We start from the raw sequence: 17,397 nt of genomic DNA, 5'->3' as shown, positions 1-17,397 counted from the left end.
CCTGTCTTCTTAATGAGGAGGGTGTAGAAAGAGAAGATAGTAACATATATAGGACTGTTTGCTATCTAGGAGACGGGGTGAAGGGAGGGAGGGGAAAAATCGAAACAGAAGCGAGTGCAAGGGATAATGTAAAAAATTACCCTGGCATGGATTCTGTCAATATAAAGTTATTATTAAATAAAATAAAATTAAAAAAAAAGAAAGAGAAGATAGAATTTAGAACTCATTTTTTTAAATGAATGTTAAGAAAGAAGAAAATTAATTGAGCTTCTGCTTGGCAAAAAAATATATAAGAAAGTGCTATAGATATGTAATTTTTGCTCAAAACCATTTTAAATTCTGAAATATGGAAGGAAACCCAAAATTCAATCATTTTTAATTGCTAGATCTACATGACAATTTTTCACAACTGGAAGTGGTGATAAAGCATTAAAGGGTGGAATCTCAATGGTCCAATTAGTTCCACTGATTGCTGTGTAATTGAGTCACTAATTTAGTTAATAGAGGAAAAGGATAATCTAACAAAAGTAGTGAATCTATCATGCAAGAAAAAAAAAATACAGGTAAAACAAGTAAAGAAGATTGAGTTGATACTCTCCTCAAATGTCATCAGTTGAAAGAGAAACAGTGACCAGAGTAGATAATAAGATATTTTATTTATTTTTCCACCTCAGTCAGTTAAATAAATGAGCCTTTATTGACTACTATATGCCAGGCACTGTGCTCCACAATGGACTTTCAAAGAAAAATAAAGACAGTCCCTAACCCCATTTATATTTTAATGAAGAAATAACAAACAAATATAAGCAAACTCTATACAGGATAAATAAGAGATAATTAACAGAGGTAAGGTAATGTTATAAAAAAAATATCATCACCCTGAGTTCATGTGGTAGGTTAATTGTTGCTAAAAGTCTATTTATTTCAATGCAGAAATGATAGATATTTTATTTTCTATTATTTTTATGTTCAAGCATAGGGTTCAGGTCTCAGAAAGAACCTGAGGATTCTGACAAGACTGCTCATAGGCAAAATTACATCTGAAAAAAAACCAACTCTTCTACATATTGCAACCTTGTTCATTCCTCTTAGATCATGAAAGCTAAAGAGAAGATAACTCCATAATCCTATATTTCTTTCAGTGCCATGAAAGTTGAACAGTTAAAGAGAATGATAATTTAATATATCCCCTAAGGAAAGAAATTTTGTCAAACAAATTCTATAGGTAAACTAAGGTTACAGATTAAGCTACATTTGGAGATTTATAAATAACCTAATTCAGGAGGATTTATGTGTGGCCAAAGAATTAGAGACAGTTGAGATTCTTCCTCTGACTTCTTATCTAAGGAATATTTAATGCTCTTAAATAAATTTTTATATCCTTTGCAATACATTTTGATCAATTAAGGTTAATATTCATCAAAAGATGCAAGAGAAGGAAAAAGAAATAAAAAATTCCTGAAACCTTACCAGGATTAAGAGGGATCAGAAAAGGTTTCCAGTAAAAGGTAAGATTTTAGTTAAGATTTGGAGGGGAGAAGAGAATTGGGGGACAGTCTGTGAAAATGTCCAGAGTTGAAAAATAAAGCATACTATAAGAAGGTGAGAAAGGAGGCCAGTGTAACTGGATGGAGCATATGTGGTAGAGAGGATACAGTATAAGGTATAAGACTAGAAAGGGAAGGGGGAAGTATCAGAGTTAGGTTATGAAGGCTCTGTATGTTAAACAGAGGATTTATATTTAACCCTCGAGTTGCTAGGGAGTCATCGGATTTCATTGAGTATAGAGAATGATATCATTCGATCTCTAGCAAAAAAAAAGTTCCCATATTCTGTTTTCTACTGCAATGTTATCAAGGGGTCGTAGATATTCCATAGTATTTATTTATTAGAAGAAGGTTTTTATTGGTTTCCTATCCTTATGTAAGGAACTTCTCTTTTATATGGAGTATTTTAGTGTTGAATGAGGCAGAAAAATTGCTCTTGTATAATTAAATTAAAAAAAATAAATCAACTGAAATAAAGATATAAGATCTTAATAGGTGAACAGTTTGATACCTGAAAATAGTCTGAAAAAACCTTTGGTTTAAAAATCCATATGTGATGAAATTATCTACAGATGTATATAATCAGTTTAGGACAGAATATAAATTGCAGCATAAAGTCTTACATGATTTTGCAAAGGATGTAGATTGATGACTTTTTTATATGTGAACAATTTGACTGGCTAATGACGCAGAGAAAGAACTTTTCTTACAAAATTTTAGAAAATGTTAGTTTTCAAAGAGAGACTCTGGAAAAGTCACTACTGATAAATAATTGGAGCTGCAGGATATTATAATCCCTCAAATCATTTGAATATAACTCTTTTCAGAGTTAGGAAGATAAAGCTTACATAATAAAAAAAAATACCATATAAGTGTTTGAAAACTAAGTGAATATTAAACAAGGAATGTTCATCTCATGGAGGTATGTGAGTTTGCTGTTTTTTTCTTTTTGTTTTACTATATAAAATTAAATTTGAGTCAACAAATTTTGGAAAGTTCTGATGACTGACATGAAGAGTCACAGGAAATTGAAGAAACCTGATAGGAGTAGTATATAATCATCAGGAGAGGGAAAGCTCATCATCATCAAGGCTGTTTTGTTACAGCAGTATGAAAAAAGCAGGAGCAATTAATTAGCTGACAAGAAGGTTTCAGTGACTATTTCCTGAAGGACTGGATAAAACTAGAGTTCATTGGAAGAGAGTTTCACTTATGGTTATTGCCATTCTGAAGTTCCTCAGCATGACTTTTTGTTCTTTGTTGCTTTATTTAGCTTAAGATAGATAAGCAGAAAGGGGAAGAACAGGTGAGACAGCTCTACTTGAGAACAATGAGTTCTTTTTGCCACAAATTTGTATAATCCTTTAGTATTTTGGAGAGTGAACACTTCAGTGGGTTTATCTGCCTTTTCTAGAAAGAAGAAATCTTATGATGGACTTTGCTGTTTGGTGTAAAGGATATTGTTAGCCAAATCAATATTATACCTTTTTCCTAACCCCCTTTTCAGTGACTAACTAAAAAATTTGCAAATGCTTTGCTAATTCAAGAGTGGGAAAAAGAAGAATTTGATCAACTAGAGAGCAATGGGGATCAGAAAGGGAGCACATAGCAAAAAAAGATTTTGTGTGATATTGATATTCCTGGCTAGATTAATTATATCAAAGTCTTTAGTCTAGAATTCTTCAATACCCTGAGCATATGGTTTTTTCTCACTTGTATTCCCTTACTAGATTTTTGTATGTATGACCAGTCTTCCCCCACAGGTATTGAGTGGATTACTGAGAGAGTAGGATTCACTCAGATGTCTTGAGTCTAGTGCTGTTTCTTCCATGTCATGCTGTTTTCTGAAATACTGATTCATTAAAGCACAAGAAAAGAGGGCATTTTTCCACTCCATAGTCAAACTGTATCTAAAGTATTTCATTCAGTTCTGTCTGCCACAGTTTACGAATATATATTTTTATTATTCCTGCATTTACTTTACTGTATGAATGTGGTATATTTATTATGTAGTGGTGTGATGTGTTCATTATTCCTGCATTTGTTTTATTATATGAGTACCTCTTATGATTTCTTTTTTATTACTAAGTAATAACTCTATTGGGGTCCTAGAGATATTATTTTTTGGTGGGCATGAAGGTGGGGAATATATTCCCCCTACTTACTATTTTAACTATTCATCCCTAATAGATGCACTTTTACTTACACATATAATCACATACAAAGATGATATTTTTAGAACTTAAAAGTAGTTATTAAGGAGAGTGTTTCTCACACCCTCCTATCTACCCACCAAAATGGATTACTTCCAGGATATTGACAGAATTCAAATGTAATCACATGATGTTGACATTTCTGGGAACCTAGACCTGCCAGTATGAGATTTGGGATGAATGAGCCGGCCCAGAATGTCCATGACTTTTCTCAGAGGTGTGAGACACTTCAATGTCGATAGTCACTTCACATACTCATTATACTTAAAAAGACTAATTTAATGCAAATTTAATACAATTCCTTATCAAAGATCTAAACTATTGAATATGGATGGTTATGGAACATAATAAGCCAAGGCTAAATAAGAGCTAAGAAACTGAAAGAAAGGATTGGAATTCTTTCCAGGTATAAAATATCTTCTCATGGAATCTTAAAGTTGGGAAGTTCTTTAAAGCTCATCCAACTTAAATCTATTATTTAGTGAAGGAACATATCCTATAATACTTATAAGAGATGGCCATCTAGGTTTTATTAGAAAAAGGAAGTCTGTTTCCTGTTTGGGTGGCTTCCAAAGTTAGAAAATTCTTATTTATTTGAACTGAAATCTGTCTCTGCATCTTCCATCCACTGATCCTAGTTCTGCCCTCTGGAGTAATCAAACAGAAGTCAACTTCTTTTTTCTATTTGCCAGGTACATTTTATTTTTGTTTTTTCTGATCTTAAAGGCTAGCTCCTTCAATTTTTTTCTCATGTGCTTTAGTTTCTCTAAAATGATGAAGATATAAAACTATAATTATAATTGTTATTCACACAAATGAAATAAATCCTGAAGACAACATGTTCTTAAATCATAGCTATAAGACCAAAAGAGACCTCAGTGACCTCTATATTCAAACCATTCCTTCAAATCTATTCATTTGTTGTTTAGTCATTTTTCAGTTATGTCCAACTGTGTGTGAGCCCATTTTAGGGTTTTCTTAGCAAAGATACTAGAATAGTCTTTCATTTCTTTTTTTTTAATAGATGAGGAAACTAGGCAAACAAGGTTAATTGATTTGCCTAGGATCACACAGCTACTAAGTATTTGAGGCACCCTTTGAATTCAGGAAGATGAGTCTTCTTTATTCAGACCCAGAACTCTATCCAATCTTTCTCCCAGCTACTCTTAAAGTTGCATACCTCCCTTAAAAAATCTTCCAAGACACTATCCTATACACCTTCCCTTATATTTCTCATGTCTCCAAACTAAACCAGTGGGACATTTGAGGGATATAGGGAGAAAAGCACCAGAGAAATGAAATGACCTGTCCAAAGTACAATGATATGGTAGAACAGTTGTTTAAGTGTCCAGTGTATAATTCTATTATGCCATGTTCCCTGAAATCTGGTTTTATAAAGATAGAAGAAAAGAAGGCAATTCCCCACTGTGTACTCTAACTTTATCAGAGTATTTTGTTTAGCTCTGTCTGCCACAATTTAAGAAGGATGCTGACTGATAAGTTGAATAGCATCTAGAGGAGTGCAACCAAGATGGCAAAGGGCTTTATGCCTATGTCATGTTAAGATCATTTAAAGAAACTGGTGATATTTATCCTAGTGAAGAAAAAAACTAGAGGAATGAGAGAAGTGAGAAATGGTAACTGTGTTTAAGTATATGAAGAACTCTTGCATAGAAGAGGCATTGGACATGTCCTATTTGGCCCCAGAGAAGGGAACGAGCTGGGAGCTCTTAGATGGAAATTGCAAAGTCATATTTAGACTATATGTAAGGAAAAACAATCTCCTAACAATTACAGTTATCCACAATTGGAAGGGGCTACCTTGAGAGATGGTAGTCTTTGTCTATCTTTATATAAAAGCTGAATGACTATTTATTGGGTCTATTATAATAGGTATTCCTTTAGGAGAAGGATTGAACTAGATGGCCACTGAAGTTCTTTCAATTCTAAAGTTGTGTAATTCTGTGATTTTATTAAAAAAAAAACCCTAAGTACTGAGTAAAGGTAGGTGAATCATCCCTATAGGAATGGAGTTGTGATTATTTTTCTTCAATATTTTTAAAATCTGCTCATGAAGTTTGAAGAGTTGATTTTTTTTGTTTTGTTTTTGAAGATGAAGATTAATTATGAGTAGTTTGATTAGGACAGAAAGAATGGGTCACCCATTCATTCTGATAATTATGTTTTTATTTAATGTACATTTTCATTATTTCATTATTGTAAGCAATATCTATGTCATGTGTTAACACAGATTTTTTTTTTACTAATATCAGCCAGAATGCCAAATTGGTGTCTGAACCAGAGAGAAATTGAACTTCTAGTAAACACCTCATCAACAACAGCTGATCTCTTAAGTTATTCCCTTGCTTTAAAGTTGTATCATGACATGATATAAGTATTTTGGTTGGTTTTTACAAAAATCATCCATTCCCTAAGCTGGATCATTGTCTTGCATACTTATTTGCTCTCTCTTTGCATGAATCAAACCAAATAGTCTAATGGGATCATCGTGAATGTTTTCTTCTGACACATCTATTTCTTCTCTGAAATTCTGGATCGAATTGTTTTTAGGTAGTTCAGTATCCACTGCATGTAATTTCTCATTTTCATCCTTGTCTGAAAAGTAGACTTCTGGCTTTCTGCATTTCACCTTGAAGCTGTGATCCAATATCGCATAGCACATCTGTGTGTCAGCTTCTGCCTGAAGGGAGGGGAAAAGCAGGTTAATTTTTTCATTGTTTAGCATATGCTTTTACTTCAATGGCTCCCACTAGTATTTCTTTACACTTGGCCCCTATCAGATTATTTTCTAATGCTAAGCTTTTCAAATCAGGGTATTAAGGGATAAAGAATAAGCCAAGTCCTTTGAGACAGGATACATATATTTTGCCTTTTAGCAAGGATGGAAACTAGATTGAACTCAGATCAACTCATTGTATGTTAATATATATATAATATATGTTAAATCCAATATATGTATACATATCCATATTGGATTTAACATATATTTTAACATGTTTTGGAATATAGTTTAACATGTTTCCTGTCATTTAGGGGAGGGAGTGGGGGGGAAGGAGAGAAAAATTTGTAATAGAAGGCTTTGCAAGGGTCAGTGCTGAAAAATTACCCATGCATATGTTTTGTAAGCCAAAAGCTATAATAATAAAAATAAAATAAAATAAATAAAAGTTTTCTTTATAATATAGTAGAATTGAGATGTAACTAGTATGGCTCAACCATAGGTTTGTCTCAAACCAACAAGATGGAATGTCTTCTTCTAGTCCTTCACTTTCTATCTCTGGACCATTACCCCTAGGTATTTTTGCTCTGCTGCTCTTCTCCCATTTGCTATTGCTGCTACCTCTTCCCCAGAGTGGCTAGAACTTTATAAATCATGGAACAGAGGGGCCTCCTTGAACTTTTAGAGGGGATTGTATCTCTTCTCCTTCTGTCCTTTTGTCATCTTCAACTCTCCCTTTATTATTTGCAGCTCAATTTTCTTTGAATGCAACAATTCTTAGCTAGAGCTCCAAAGTAAGTCCCATATTAATAATATAACTAATATAATATTAATAACTAACAGTTAATAGATGTCACATTTTAGGAAACTCCCTCTATCTACATGGATTGGAAATTATTCTGCCTGGGACATTAAGATGATAAATAACTTACTTAGGGTCCTACAGCCAGTATGGGTCACAAGTAGGATCAAAATCCTGGTTTTCCTGCTTATGTAGTTGCTAACAACCCACTCCATTATCTATCAATAAGCAGATTACATGGTAACAGATATGACAACTTTAAATGTTGCGACCATTTTAATCAAATAGAACTGAGAGACTCTAAAACAATTATTTTAAATCAGTATTGCTACATTTATGGGAAGAGTACAATGCGAAGACTAAAAATACTAATACCATTTCTGAAAAGCTATTATGTAAAGTGATACTTTTTTTCCCTTTAATGCCTCGAGGTTTTATGCAAGCTTCACTTGAGTAAAAATGAGATGCTATCTGAAATACACTGGCCTTTTATGTTTACATATGTTGTGTACCAAAGACTTCATTAACTGCCATTCAAAACCCCCAGCTTATGCACCACTCAAGCATTACTGATCTGTAGTTCTAGTTCATTTGTTGCGGTCCTTCTTGTATATTGTCAGAAAGGTGCTTTGGAGGAAAAAAAAGGCTATTTGACCTCCCAGGATGAAACAATTGATAGGAAACAACTGTGCAGCTGAAAAGCATGTACTTTTTTTTTTCAAGCCCAAATATACATGCTGAATGGACATGAGATCAAATAATACATCTATTAGTCATAAGGCAATTTCACACTTTGCATAGGTTTAACCACATATTTATGATTTGAGCTGCAGTTTGGTGGATAACATTATGAGAAACTAATGTCTTTAGATCACTGCTAATGTATCTGGGATTCTTAATAAAAATTCCAGGAAAGCCTATCAATTTCTGAAGAATATGAGAAACTCGTGAGGAGAGGAGAATCCTACATCTTGGGAAATTCCTAGGTTGTAATTAATGTTTTTAGGATGGCTAAATTGCAAACCATTGAATTATTCATACTTTGAGTTTTCATCAAAATCTTTCCTGTCTAATTCCAGAAAGTAGAAGAAATTAAAAACAGAATGATCTTAGTCACTTCTCTAATTGGGTTTTATTGTTTTGCCAAAGTTGCTGTTTCTCTCTAGCCAAGTCTGTCCTATCCAAGTGCATGTCATAGGTATTTTTTTCCCCAAGAAAAAAAATGCAGAAAATGGAACCTCATTTACCTTAATATAAAGTAGGGGCATGGAAGTGTTATCCACTGTCTTTTTTCTTAATGTATTCTTGACATTAATGTAAACACTTGTATATATATTGTTCCGATAATAAAAGAAAAAAGTCAAACTGACTATTCAGAGATGGAATATTTTTTGTTCTCTAGATTATTCTTTTTTTCTCATTCTGAGACTAAAAGTTGAAATCATTTTGTCTGGATAGTGAATCTGTACATAGAAGACATTGAGATGCATGTAATACAAGAAATGCCTAATAAAAAGCATGGATTAAATGGGTAGGCATTTTGTATGTGACCAGAATCTCCTATTTATTTGGTTATTAATACTTAGCAATGACGTAGAATATTCAAAGCATTTTACAAATATTACCTCATTTGATTCTCACTTACACTCCAGGAGTGGTGTTATTATTATCCCCATTTTATAGATGAGGAAACTGAATCAAATAGAAGGTAAATGATTTTTCCAGAGCAGACATTTACCAAGTACCAAAGTAAGATCTTCCTGACTCCATGACCAGCACTCTATCTATCTGCTGTATCATCTAATTGCCTTATTAGGCCTCGCTTTCCCCTTAAATTTGTCTATGAGCCCCAAAGGAAAAATCACCTGCATAGGACAGAGTTCCTGCTTTTCATTTACAACTCTCTCTGGCCGGGCTTTCATTTGTTCATAGCAGCTTTCTTCCGCTGGTCCTTGTGAGTTAAAAAGAATATGGTTAGAATGGAGACAAATGGAAAATTTGTAGCTCAAATTAAAATGTGGGCTGAAAACAGCATTTACAAGTAAGTCTGAAGCTGTGAATAACACATGGCTTTTTGAGTCACTCTCTCTCTCTACTGGAAAAAAGAAGTGGTTCAATTTATGTAGTTCCTTCTGTAGTAAGTATCTACAATGTCTGCCTCATCACAAACTTAATGGTGAGCAGAAAATTAATCAGCTAGAGGACAGAATCATATTAATCCATTTTCCACCCTCAATGGAAACTCCAGTGGGAAAGTAATTATAATATAGAAACCCAAAGCATGTTATGGACATGCAAGGAGAATAATGTTTAAATATTATGGTTTCTAGAAAACTCATAGGATCAAAGGATAATAGATTTAGAACAGCAAGAGACCTTGGGAGTCATTAAGTCCAACTTCCTCATTTATGGGTGAAGAAAATGAGGTCCAGAGAAAATAAATCACTCATCCAGGATCTTATAACAGATAAATGTGTGAGTCAGGCTTAGGGCCTCAGTCTTTTTGCCTTGTAAGGCTTATCCATTACTAAAGATTAGGAAGGTATAACAATTTAGTTGAAATGCAAATTAGTATTTGGTTGAGTGGGTATGAATAAGAAATAAAATGAAATTTGCTGGGCTAAAAGATAAACAATGCCTTTAAGTAGTGGAAATCTATAAGCTTGAGAAAGTGAGTTTACTTTAAGGAATATATCCAGAAAACACTGATAAAAAGTCCCTGTTTTTCTTGAGTTTTGTTCTAAATAACCTCTCTGTATAGCTTTGATAAGCCAGCAAAATTTCATTATTTCTTATTAAGGAGACAAAGATATGAGAGCCTTTGCTTTACCCCTTTTTCCTCTTCATGCCTCAGCTTTCAGACAATATGTACCTGACTGCAGGCCTGCCACTCTATCCAATGTGCCACCTGACTGCCCTAGACAATATATACACTTAGTTTTTTAGGTTTTCCTAACTCATAAGAGAAAAAAGCATAGAAAGGAAAATGCAGGAGGTGGGGAAGAAGCCTTTAAAAATAATCTAGGCATATTCTAGAAATCTTTGGAAACACAGTTATATAAAGGAGACGACCACATGTTAAAAATTAGCATGGTGTCTGAAATCAAAGATGCTAGGATGGAGAGATTAAAAAAAGAAATGAAGTCTCCTGTAATTTAGCAAGTTAAAAAAAAAATCTAGAACTCCGTAGGTGACAAGGAAAATTCCATGCATGTGTTACCAACTCTTTTCCTCCCAATTTTGGTTAATGGTAAAGAGATATTGGTGCATTCTACTTAAGTAGTTGGGATATGTCAATTAGGAAAGGATGATGGTAATTGTATCAAGATTGCCGTTCCATACCAGCTTAAAAGAATTATAAAGAGCTCTGCTGCAGTTAAGTTCTTCTTACCTCTTTCCTAAAATTAAACAGCACAAATCCTTTAATTAGAATAACCAGGAACCAAAAGAAAACTTTTACTGTTCTGGGTTATACTTTTTAGAAAATTTGTTGTAACCAGGGCAACAGAGCATGATTTCTATTTCTGTACTAGAAATAGCTTTGCTATAAAGAAAACTTTTCTTTGTATCAGTATTCACTATAACAGAATTTTTGCCTGCATTGTTATCATTATTAAAGTCAAATGTAAGCAACCTTGAAGTAGCTGGAGACTTAGCTAAAATGTTACAATAGTGGTATTATAGGTAATATAGAAATAAATAATCCACACAATAAGATAATATTAAAATCTCCCATTCCTATAACATTTACGGCAAAACCATTTTAACATAATTAAAATAAAATACAACTTACCAGAAAGCACATTATCAAGGTTACCATAAATTGGTGCTTCTTCAATGTAATACTCATCATCCCTGTAATAATGAAAATGAAATTACTACATGGAATTACTATATAGAATGAATACATTTTTTAGGCTGTTTATGACAAAGAGAAAAAAAATCTCATTCATACAAATATGGTTTTGTCACAAATTTTATTACTTGCCATTCAGGCTTTTAAAAAAATGAAGTAAGGGAAAGAAGATCAAGAAAAATGAAACATTTCTACTATTAACCACTTGGTATTTTATGATAGTAAAAGTACTTGAGAAATAGAAATGAGTTGTCTTCCCAAATCTCTATAGAGGTTGATTACTATCACTTAATATTTTATGGTTATGAAAACTGAGGCTGAGGAGAATTATTTATAGTAATATCTTATAGCAAATTGCAGTGACCTGAGAGTCTGAGTTTCTAATCCATTGTCTAACTCAAGTTTCATTAAGGATTATTAGCCTATTCAAAGACAAAGTAGAGATACTTAATTTCAGTGTTTCAAACAGTTATGCATTTATTAATGAGGGTCTATTCTCTCCAAAAAAGGTTCTAATTTCTTATTACTATGTAGCCTTTTCTTCTTTATCCCTACCTTGTACTGAGCATTTGCTATTGTTCAGTCAATTTTAGTCATTATTTTAGTTAGAATTTAGTCCAATTCTTTGTGACACCATTTGTTTTTGTTGTTGTTGTTTGTTTGTTTCTTGGTTTGGTTTTTGCTTTTTGGCAAAGACACTGGAGTGAATTGTCATTCCATTGTCCAGCTCATTTTACAAATTTACAAACTGAGACAGAGTTAATGAGGATGATCTATTCTCTCCCAAAAAAAGGTTCTGATTTCTTATTACTATGTAGCCTTTTCTTCTTTATCCCTACCTTGTACTGAACTATTTGCTAAGTCATTTTTAGTTATGTCCAATTCTTTGTGACTCCATTTTGTTGTTGTTGTTGTTGTTTGTTTGTTTGTTTCTTGGTTTGTTTTTTGTTTTTTGGCAAAGACACTGGAGTGGATTGTTATTCCATTGTCCAGCTCATTTTGCAGATTTACAAACTGAGACGGAGTTAAGCAACTTTCTAAGGGTCACACATCTAGTACATATCTCGGGCCACATTTGAACTCAGAAAGATGAGTCTTCCTGACTCTAGGACCACCCCGCTTATCTGCCACACCACCCAGTTGCCCAAGGATGCATACTTTAATTATCCTAAGCAGGCATCCTTTAATTCTACCTTTTACTTTCCATTCACAAATCATGCCCAATACATGGGTTGTCATTATTTCTCTTGTTTATCATCCATTTGACAAACATTTATTTAGCACTTACTTCCTTAAATGCACCATGATAGGGAAGCAATGTAGTATATTAGAAAGATCACTATATCTGGAATTAGAAGACCTGGGTTCAATTGCTCACTGACATTTAACCTGTCTGAGTCTCAGATTGTTCATCTATAAAATAAGTGTGTTGGACCAGATGACTTGTAGATGATCAAATAGCTCTGAATCTGTGATCTTACTTTCTATTTCTTGTACTCTTTAACTCAAACACCTGGGCTCCTATCCCATGAGGAATGGAAAGGGAATAAGCATTTATATAGTGCCTGTTAGTGCAGCTAGAAGGCACAATAGAGAAAGCTCTGGGCCTGGAATCAGGATATTCTTTTTAAATTCAAATCTGGCTTCAGACCTTGTGTGGACAAGTCAATCCTGTTTGCCTCAGTTTCTTCATCTGTAAAATGAGGTGGAGAAAGAAATGGCAAGCCATACCAATATCTTTGCTAAGAAAACTCCAAATGGGGTTACAACTCAACATCAACAAAAATAGCAACTATTATAGTGCCAGGCACTATAGGAAGCACTTTTTACAAATATTATCTCATTTCTTAGAGGAGCATACAATGTTGGAGCTAGAATGGACTTAGATACTATCTAATTCAATGCCATTATTTTACTTTTGAGAACCCTTACATGGAGAAGAGGTGAGGATTCACACATCATTACACAGATAATTAGTGAAATACTTCTAAGAGAAAAATCTGTATCTCCTATTTTAAGTCTGATATTCTTTTATCTATATCATAGCCTATACCTTATTGCAAAATAACTAATCAATTTATCACTCTTTCCAAGAGCAAAGAGAAGACTTTTGAAAACTGAAATGGCTTTAGGTTCAAATAAAAATTTCAGCCTCTGATAGGAAGGTAAAGAACATATTTTGGAAAAAGGATCTGTGTGAGCTTCCTGACAACTCTTTATTTATACCATGTGAAACCAATTACTTAGGGTTCTCAGGAGCTATGGACTAAACTATGATGTATAATGCTTGTCTGGTATTGGCAATTTGGGCTAATACAACCAAGTGTATTGATTCTAGGTAGAGGTAATCAAAAAAGATAAAACAGATCACTTCAATTTCATAAAACTGAATTGTTTTTATACTAACAATTAGTATAACTAGGATAAGAAAGTGAGCTATCATTTGGAAAGCAACTATATATCATATATTGTCATGCAAGTCATGTCTTAATTTTCTAATAGGTAAGTAGCCAACTGATTTAAACAATTTTTAAAAGAATAAAAAATTTGAAACAAGATGAACAATTTGCATTAAGGGTGAGATTTTACTACAATAATACAGACACACTCATAAAATGTCAGAACTATGAACTGTCCAACCATAAGAGAAAACAATTACTTGCAAAGCACTGAAACAAAGCAAATTCCAATGGTGAGTGAATATATAAATTGTGATACATGAATGTAATGGAATATTTCATTGTTATAAGAAATTGAAAGTGAAATAAATTCAGATAAACATGAAAAGACATATAAACTGACCCAAAATGAAAAACTAAGAAATGAAATCAATATGTACTATTTCAATAATATAAACAGAGAAAAATAACAATGACAATAGAAATGCACACTATTATTATAATGACCAGGTTTATTATCATTAGAAAGAAAATGAACCTTTTCCCATCTCTGCAGAGATTGTGTGTGAAATATTCCATATATTATCAGATTTAGTTGGTATATTCATTACTTTTGCTGAAGTGATTTTTTTCTATTTTTAAAAAATTATTTATTTTAAAGATGATCTGTTGATAGTGAAAAGGAAAAGAATACTCAAAAATGAAATATGTAAAAATAAAAATTATCAATAAAATATTTTAAGAAAATCATTCTTTTTAAGTCAGACATTTATTTATATATCATATTTTTAGACTTCAATTGTCATTGAAAATAAATGCTTAAATATTACTCGATGAAATATTACTGAGTGAAATATTACTTTATTAAGAGGAGTATTTTTTTGGTAGGAGCTTAAGAAGAACAGTAGAATAAGCAAAAGCATAAAACAGATAAGGCCTTGAGTATAAGAATAAACTGACCTCAAAATATTCATGAAGTACAAACCATCTAACTCTAAGGACAGATCTCTTAGGATCTGAGGAACAGTCAGTCGCTACCTCCTTTTTGGAATTAATAAACTAATTACTTTAGTATTTGTTTACAATCTCATCTCTCCTTTATAGGGAAAACATAGCACTAGAAATTCCCATTCTCTTAAAGCAGGGATGGAGAAACATTTTTTCTGCCAAGGGCCATTTGGATATTTATAATATCATTCTCTATACATACAAAATTATCAACTTATAGAACTCAAACGATGGAAGATTGTTGCATCTGGCTTTCAGCTTATTATAACATGAGATTGATTACATCAATGATTTTGAGAACTTGTCTGAGAGTTCCCCACCCCAGCCTTAGAGGAATGAATGGAGGTGATAAAATGAATGACTGGCCATCACTCATGACCAATTTAACAAAAGAAAATTTCAGATTGATTATAATATTGTGTGATAAATAGCAGCAAATGGTGCTGCTATTTAGAAGAAGAAAAAACTTATGTGATAAAGGAAAGGAAAATGCCAAAAAAAAATAGAAGGAAGTATAAGAATATTGATATGATTTTGCCAGATCTATAAAGTTAAAGTAGATGTGCAAATATTTTTGAACCTTAAAAGAATTGGTATTTCTATAAGATGTCACCTATGGAATAATGCTTGAGTTTTTCAACTCTGATTTAGGAAATATAACGAATCTAATAAGTTTGTCATGAGAATAAAGTGAAATTATATGAGTAAACATGTTTTGTAAACTGTAATGTTTACAAAAGTAGTGTTTAAATATAAAATGTTTTAATTAATGTGGAATTATTACATATAATATACAATTTTCATATATTTTGGTCTGTTTGTGAAATAGATGAATCAGAATAATGGATTCAGATCTGATGATACATCTATAGTCATCTATTTCAATCCATTCATTTTACATTAAAGGAAATTGAGGCACAATGTGGTTAGGCAACATGATCAAAATTATTTATGTTGGCAAAGAAAGGTTTTTAATTTAGGTCCTCTGACTCTAAAAATAAGGATTTTTCTATTGTGCTATATTGAACAACCTAAGTGATTTGGTGATATCCTTGAGATCCTAAAAGAAAAACAAGAAAGTGCTATTCATTGGTCAGATCTTTTAGGGAGGATTTTATAGGAAAATATGAATAAAAGTCACAGGAGATAAAAAGATGTGGAATTATTTCAATCTATATACCCGGTAGGAATGTCTATGCTGGCAAATTCATAGTACTTATTATACATAGATTATAAGAATAATATAATGAAGGAATAATTGAGCTTAATAGAACCTCTCCAACATGGGTTTAGATCCACAAACACTCATTCGCGAACAGCTCTTTTTAGTTTGTTTGGTTTTTTAAATTAATTTTTTTCAATTAACAAAAAATCTGGTTTCTTTTTCTTCTACCTCTCCCCTAGAGAAAAAGAAAACTCTTATAGCCAATATGCAAAATCAAGGAACAATTTTTCACACAGAATCATTTCTCATTCTGTATGAATGAATAAAGTATTTATTAAGCATTTACTATATGCAAAACATTGTGCACTGGAGATACTGCTTGAATCTCCCATAACTGTAGGAGGTAGGGAAATCATTATCAGTCCTTTCAAATCTTGGCTGTTTGTTTGCATTGATCAGAGAGGTCTTAAGACTTTCAAAATTATTTGTTTATTTTATTTAATTTATAATTCCCCAGATTTGTCAATTTTGCCAATCTGATGGCTCAGAGGCAAAACTCCTGATTTGCTTTAAATTTCATTTATCTTAATATTAGTAATTTGGACCATGTTTTTTTTTTTTTTTTCATAAAGTAAGTCAAAAATAAGATAAAAATGGCTTGCATTTCCTCTTTTTAAAACTCCCTTTTCATATCCTTTGGTCATTTATCAGTTTGGGAATGGCTCTTAGTCCTATGAATTTGATTAAATATATTATATTTTGGAAATGATATTTTTGTCAAAGAAACTTACTTCAAGGGTTGTTTTTATAGTTACCTATTTCAACTTTAATTTTAACTGCATTTAGTTTTGCACAGAAACTTATTAATTTTATGCAATTAAAAGAGTTCATTTTATCTTCTCTGACTGAGTGACTTGGTGGTACAGTGGATACAGTATCTGACTTGGAATAAAAAAACACTTATCTTAGGGCAGCTAGGTGGCACAGTGGATAGAGCACCAGCCCTTAAATCAAGAGTTCAAATGAGTTCAGATCTGATCTCAGACACTTAACACTTCCTAGCTGTATGACTCTGGGCAAGTCACTTAATCCCAATTGCCTCAGCACACACACACAAAAAATACTTATCTTCTTGAGTCTAAATCTGACCTCGGACACTTAGTCGCTGTGTTACTCTGGGCAAGCCATTTGACTCTATTTACCTCAATTTTCTCATCTATAAATTAAGCTGGAGAAAGAAATGGCAAACCACTTCAATATCTTTGCCAAAATCCCAAATGAGATCATAAAGATTCATACATGACTAAATTGACTGAACAACAAGAAATTTTGTTCCTCTTTTCCCTTTGGTGGTCATGAAATGGTCTTCTATAAATATATATGAAAGGTGATTCATTTTTCAGTCATTTGTTTATGGTTTCATCCTTCATGTCTACATGATGCCCCTATTTGGAATTTATTTTGGTGTCTAATGTGAGATGTTAATTTATACCTGGTTTTTCCTAGACCACTTTCTAATTTTCTTAGCAGTTTTTATTGAAGAGTAAGTTCTTGCCACAGTAGCTGGCATCTTTGAGTTTACCAAACACTAAACTATTTTGTTAATATATTTCTGTATGTTGTATATTTGAATTGTTTCACTGATTGACTTTGTCATATAGTTTGAG

General features: G+C 32.6%; 1 protein-coding gene across 1 annotated transcript in view; it reads right to left on the bottom strand.

Annotated features, from left to right (window-relative positions):
- Window positions 1-637: 637 nt before the first annotated feature.
- Window positions 638-17,397, bottom strand: part of LOC127554039 (T-cell receptor-associated transmembrane adapter 1) — a 58,309-nt gene continuing 41,549 nt past the window's right edge. The window contains exons 4-6 of the mRNA XM_051985257.1: window positions 11,096-11,157; window positions 9,168-9,253; window positions 638-6,461 (exon numbers count right to left, since the gene is read on the bottom strand). Coding sequence (XP_051841217.1) covers window positions 6,192-6,461; window positions 9,168-9,253; window positions 11,096-11,157 — 418 coding nt within the window. The 3' untranslated portion in view covers window positions 638-6,191. The remainder of the gene's footprint in view (window positions 6,462-9,167; window positions 9,254-11,095; window positions 11,158-17,397) is intronic.

The sequence above is a fragment of the Antechinus flavipes genome, chromosome 3 (genome assembly GCF_016432865.1).
Source record: "Antechinus flavipes isolate AdamAnt ecotype Samford, QLD, Australia chromosome 3, AdamAnt_v2, whole genome shotgun sequence".
NCBI classification, from domain to species: domain Eukaryota; kingdom Metazoa; phylum Chordata; class Mammalia; order Dasyuromorphia; family Dasyuridae; genus Antechinus; species Antechinus flavipes.
This window is presented reverse-complemented; position numbering and strand designations above follow the sequence as displayed.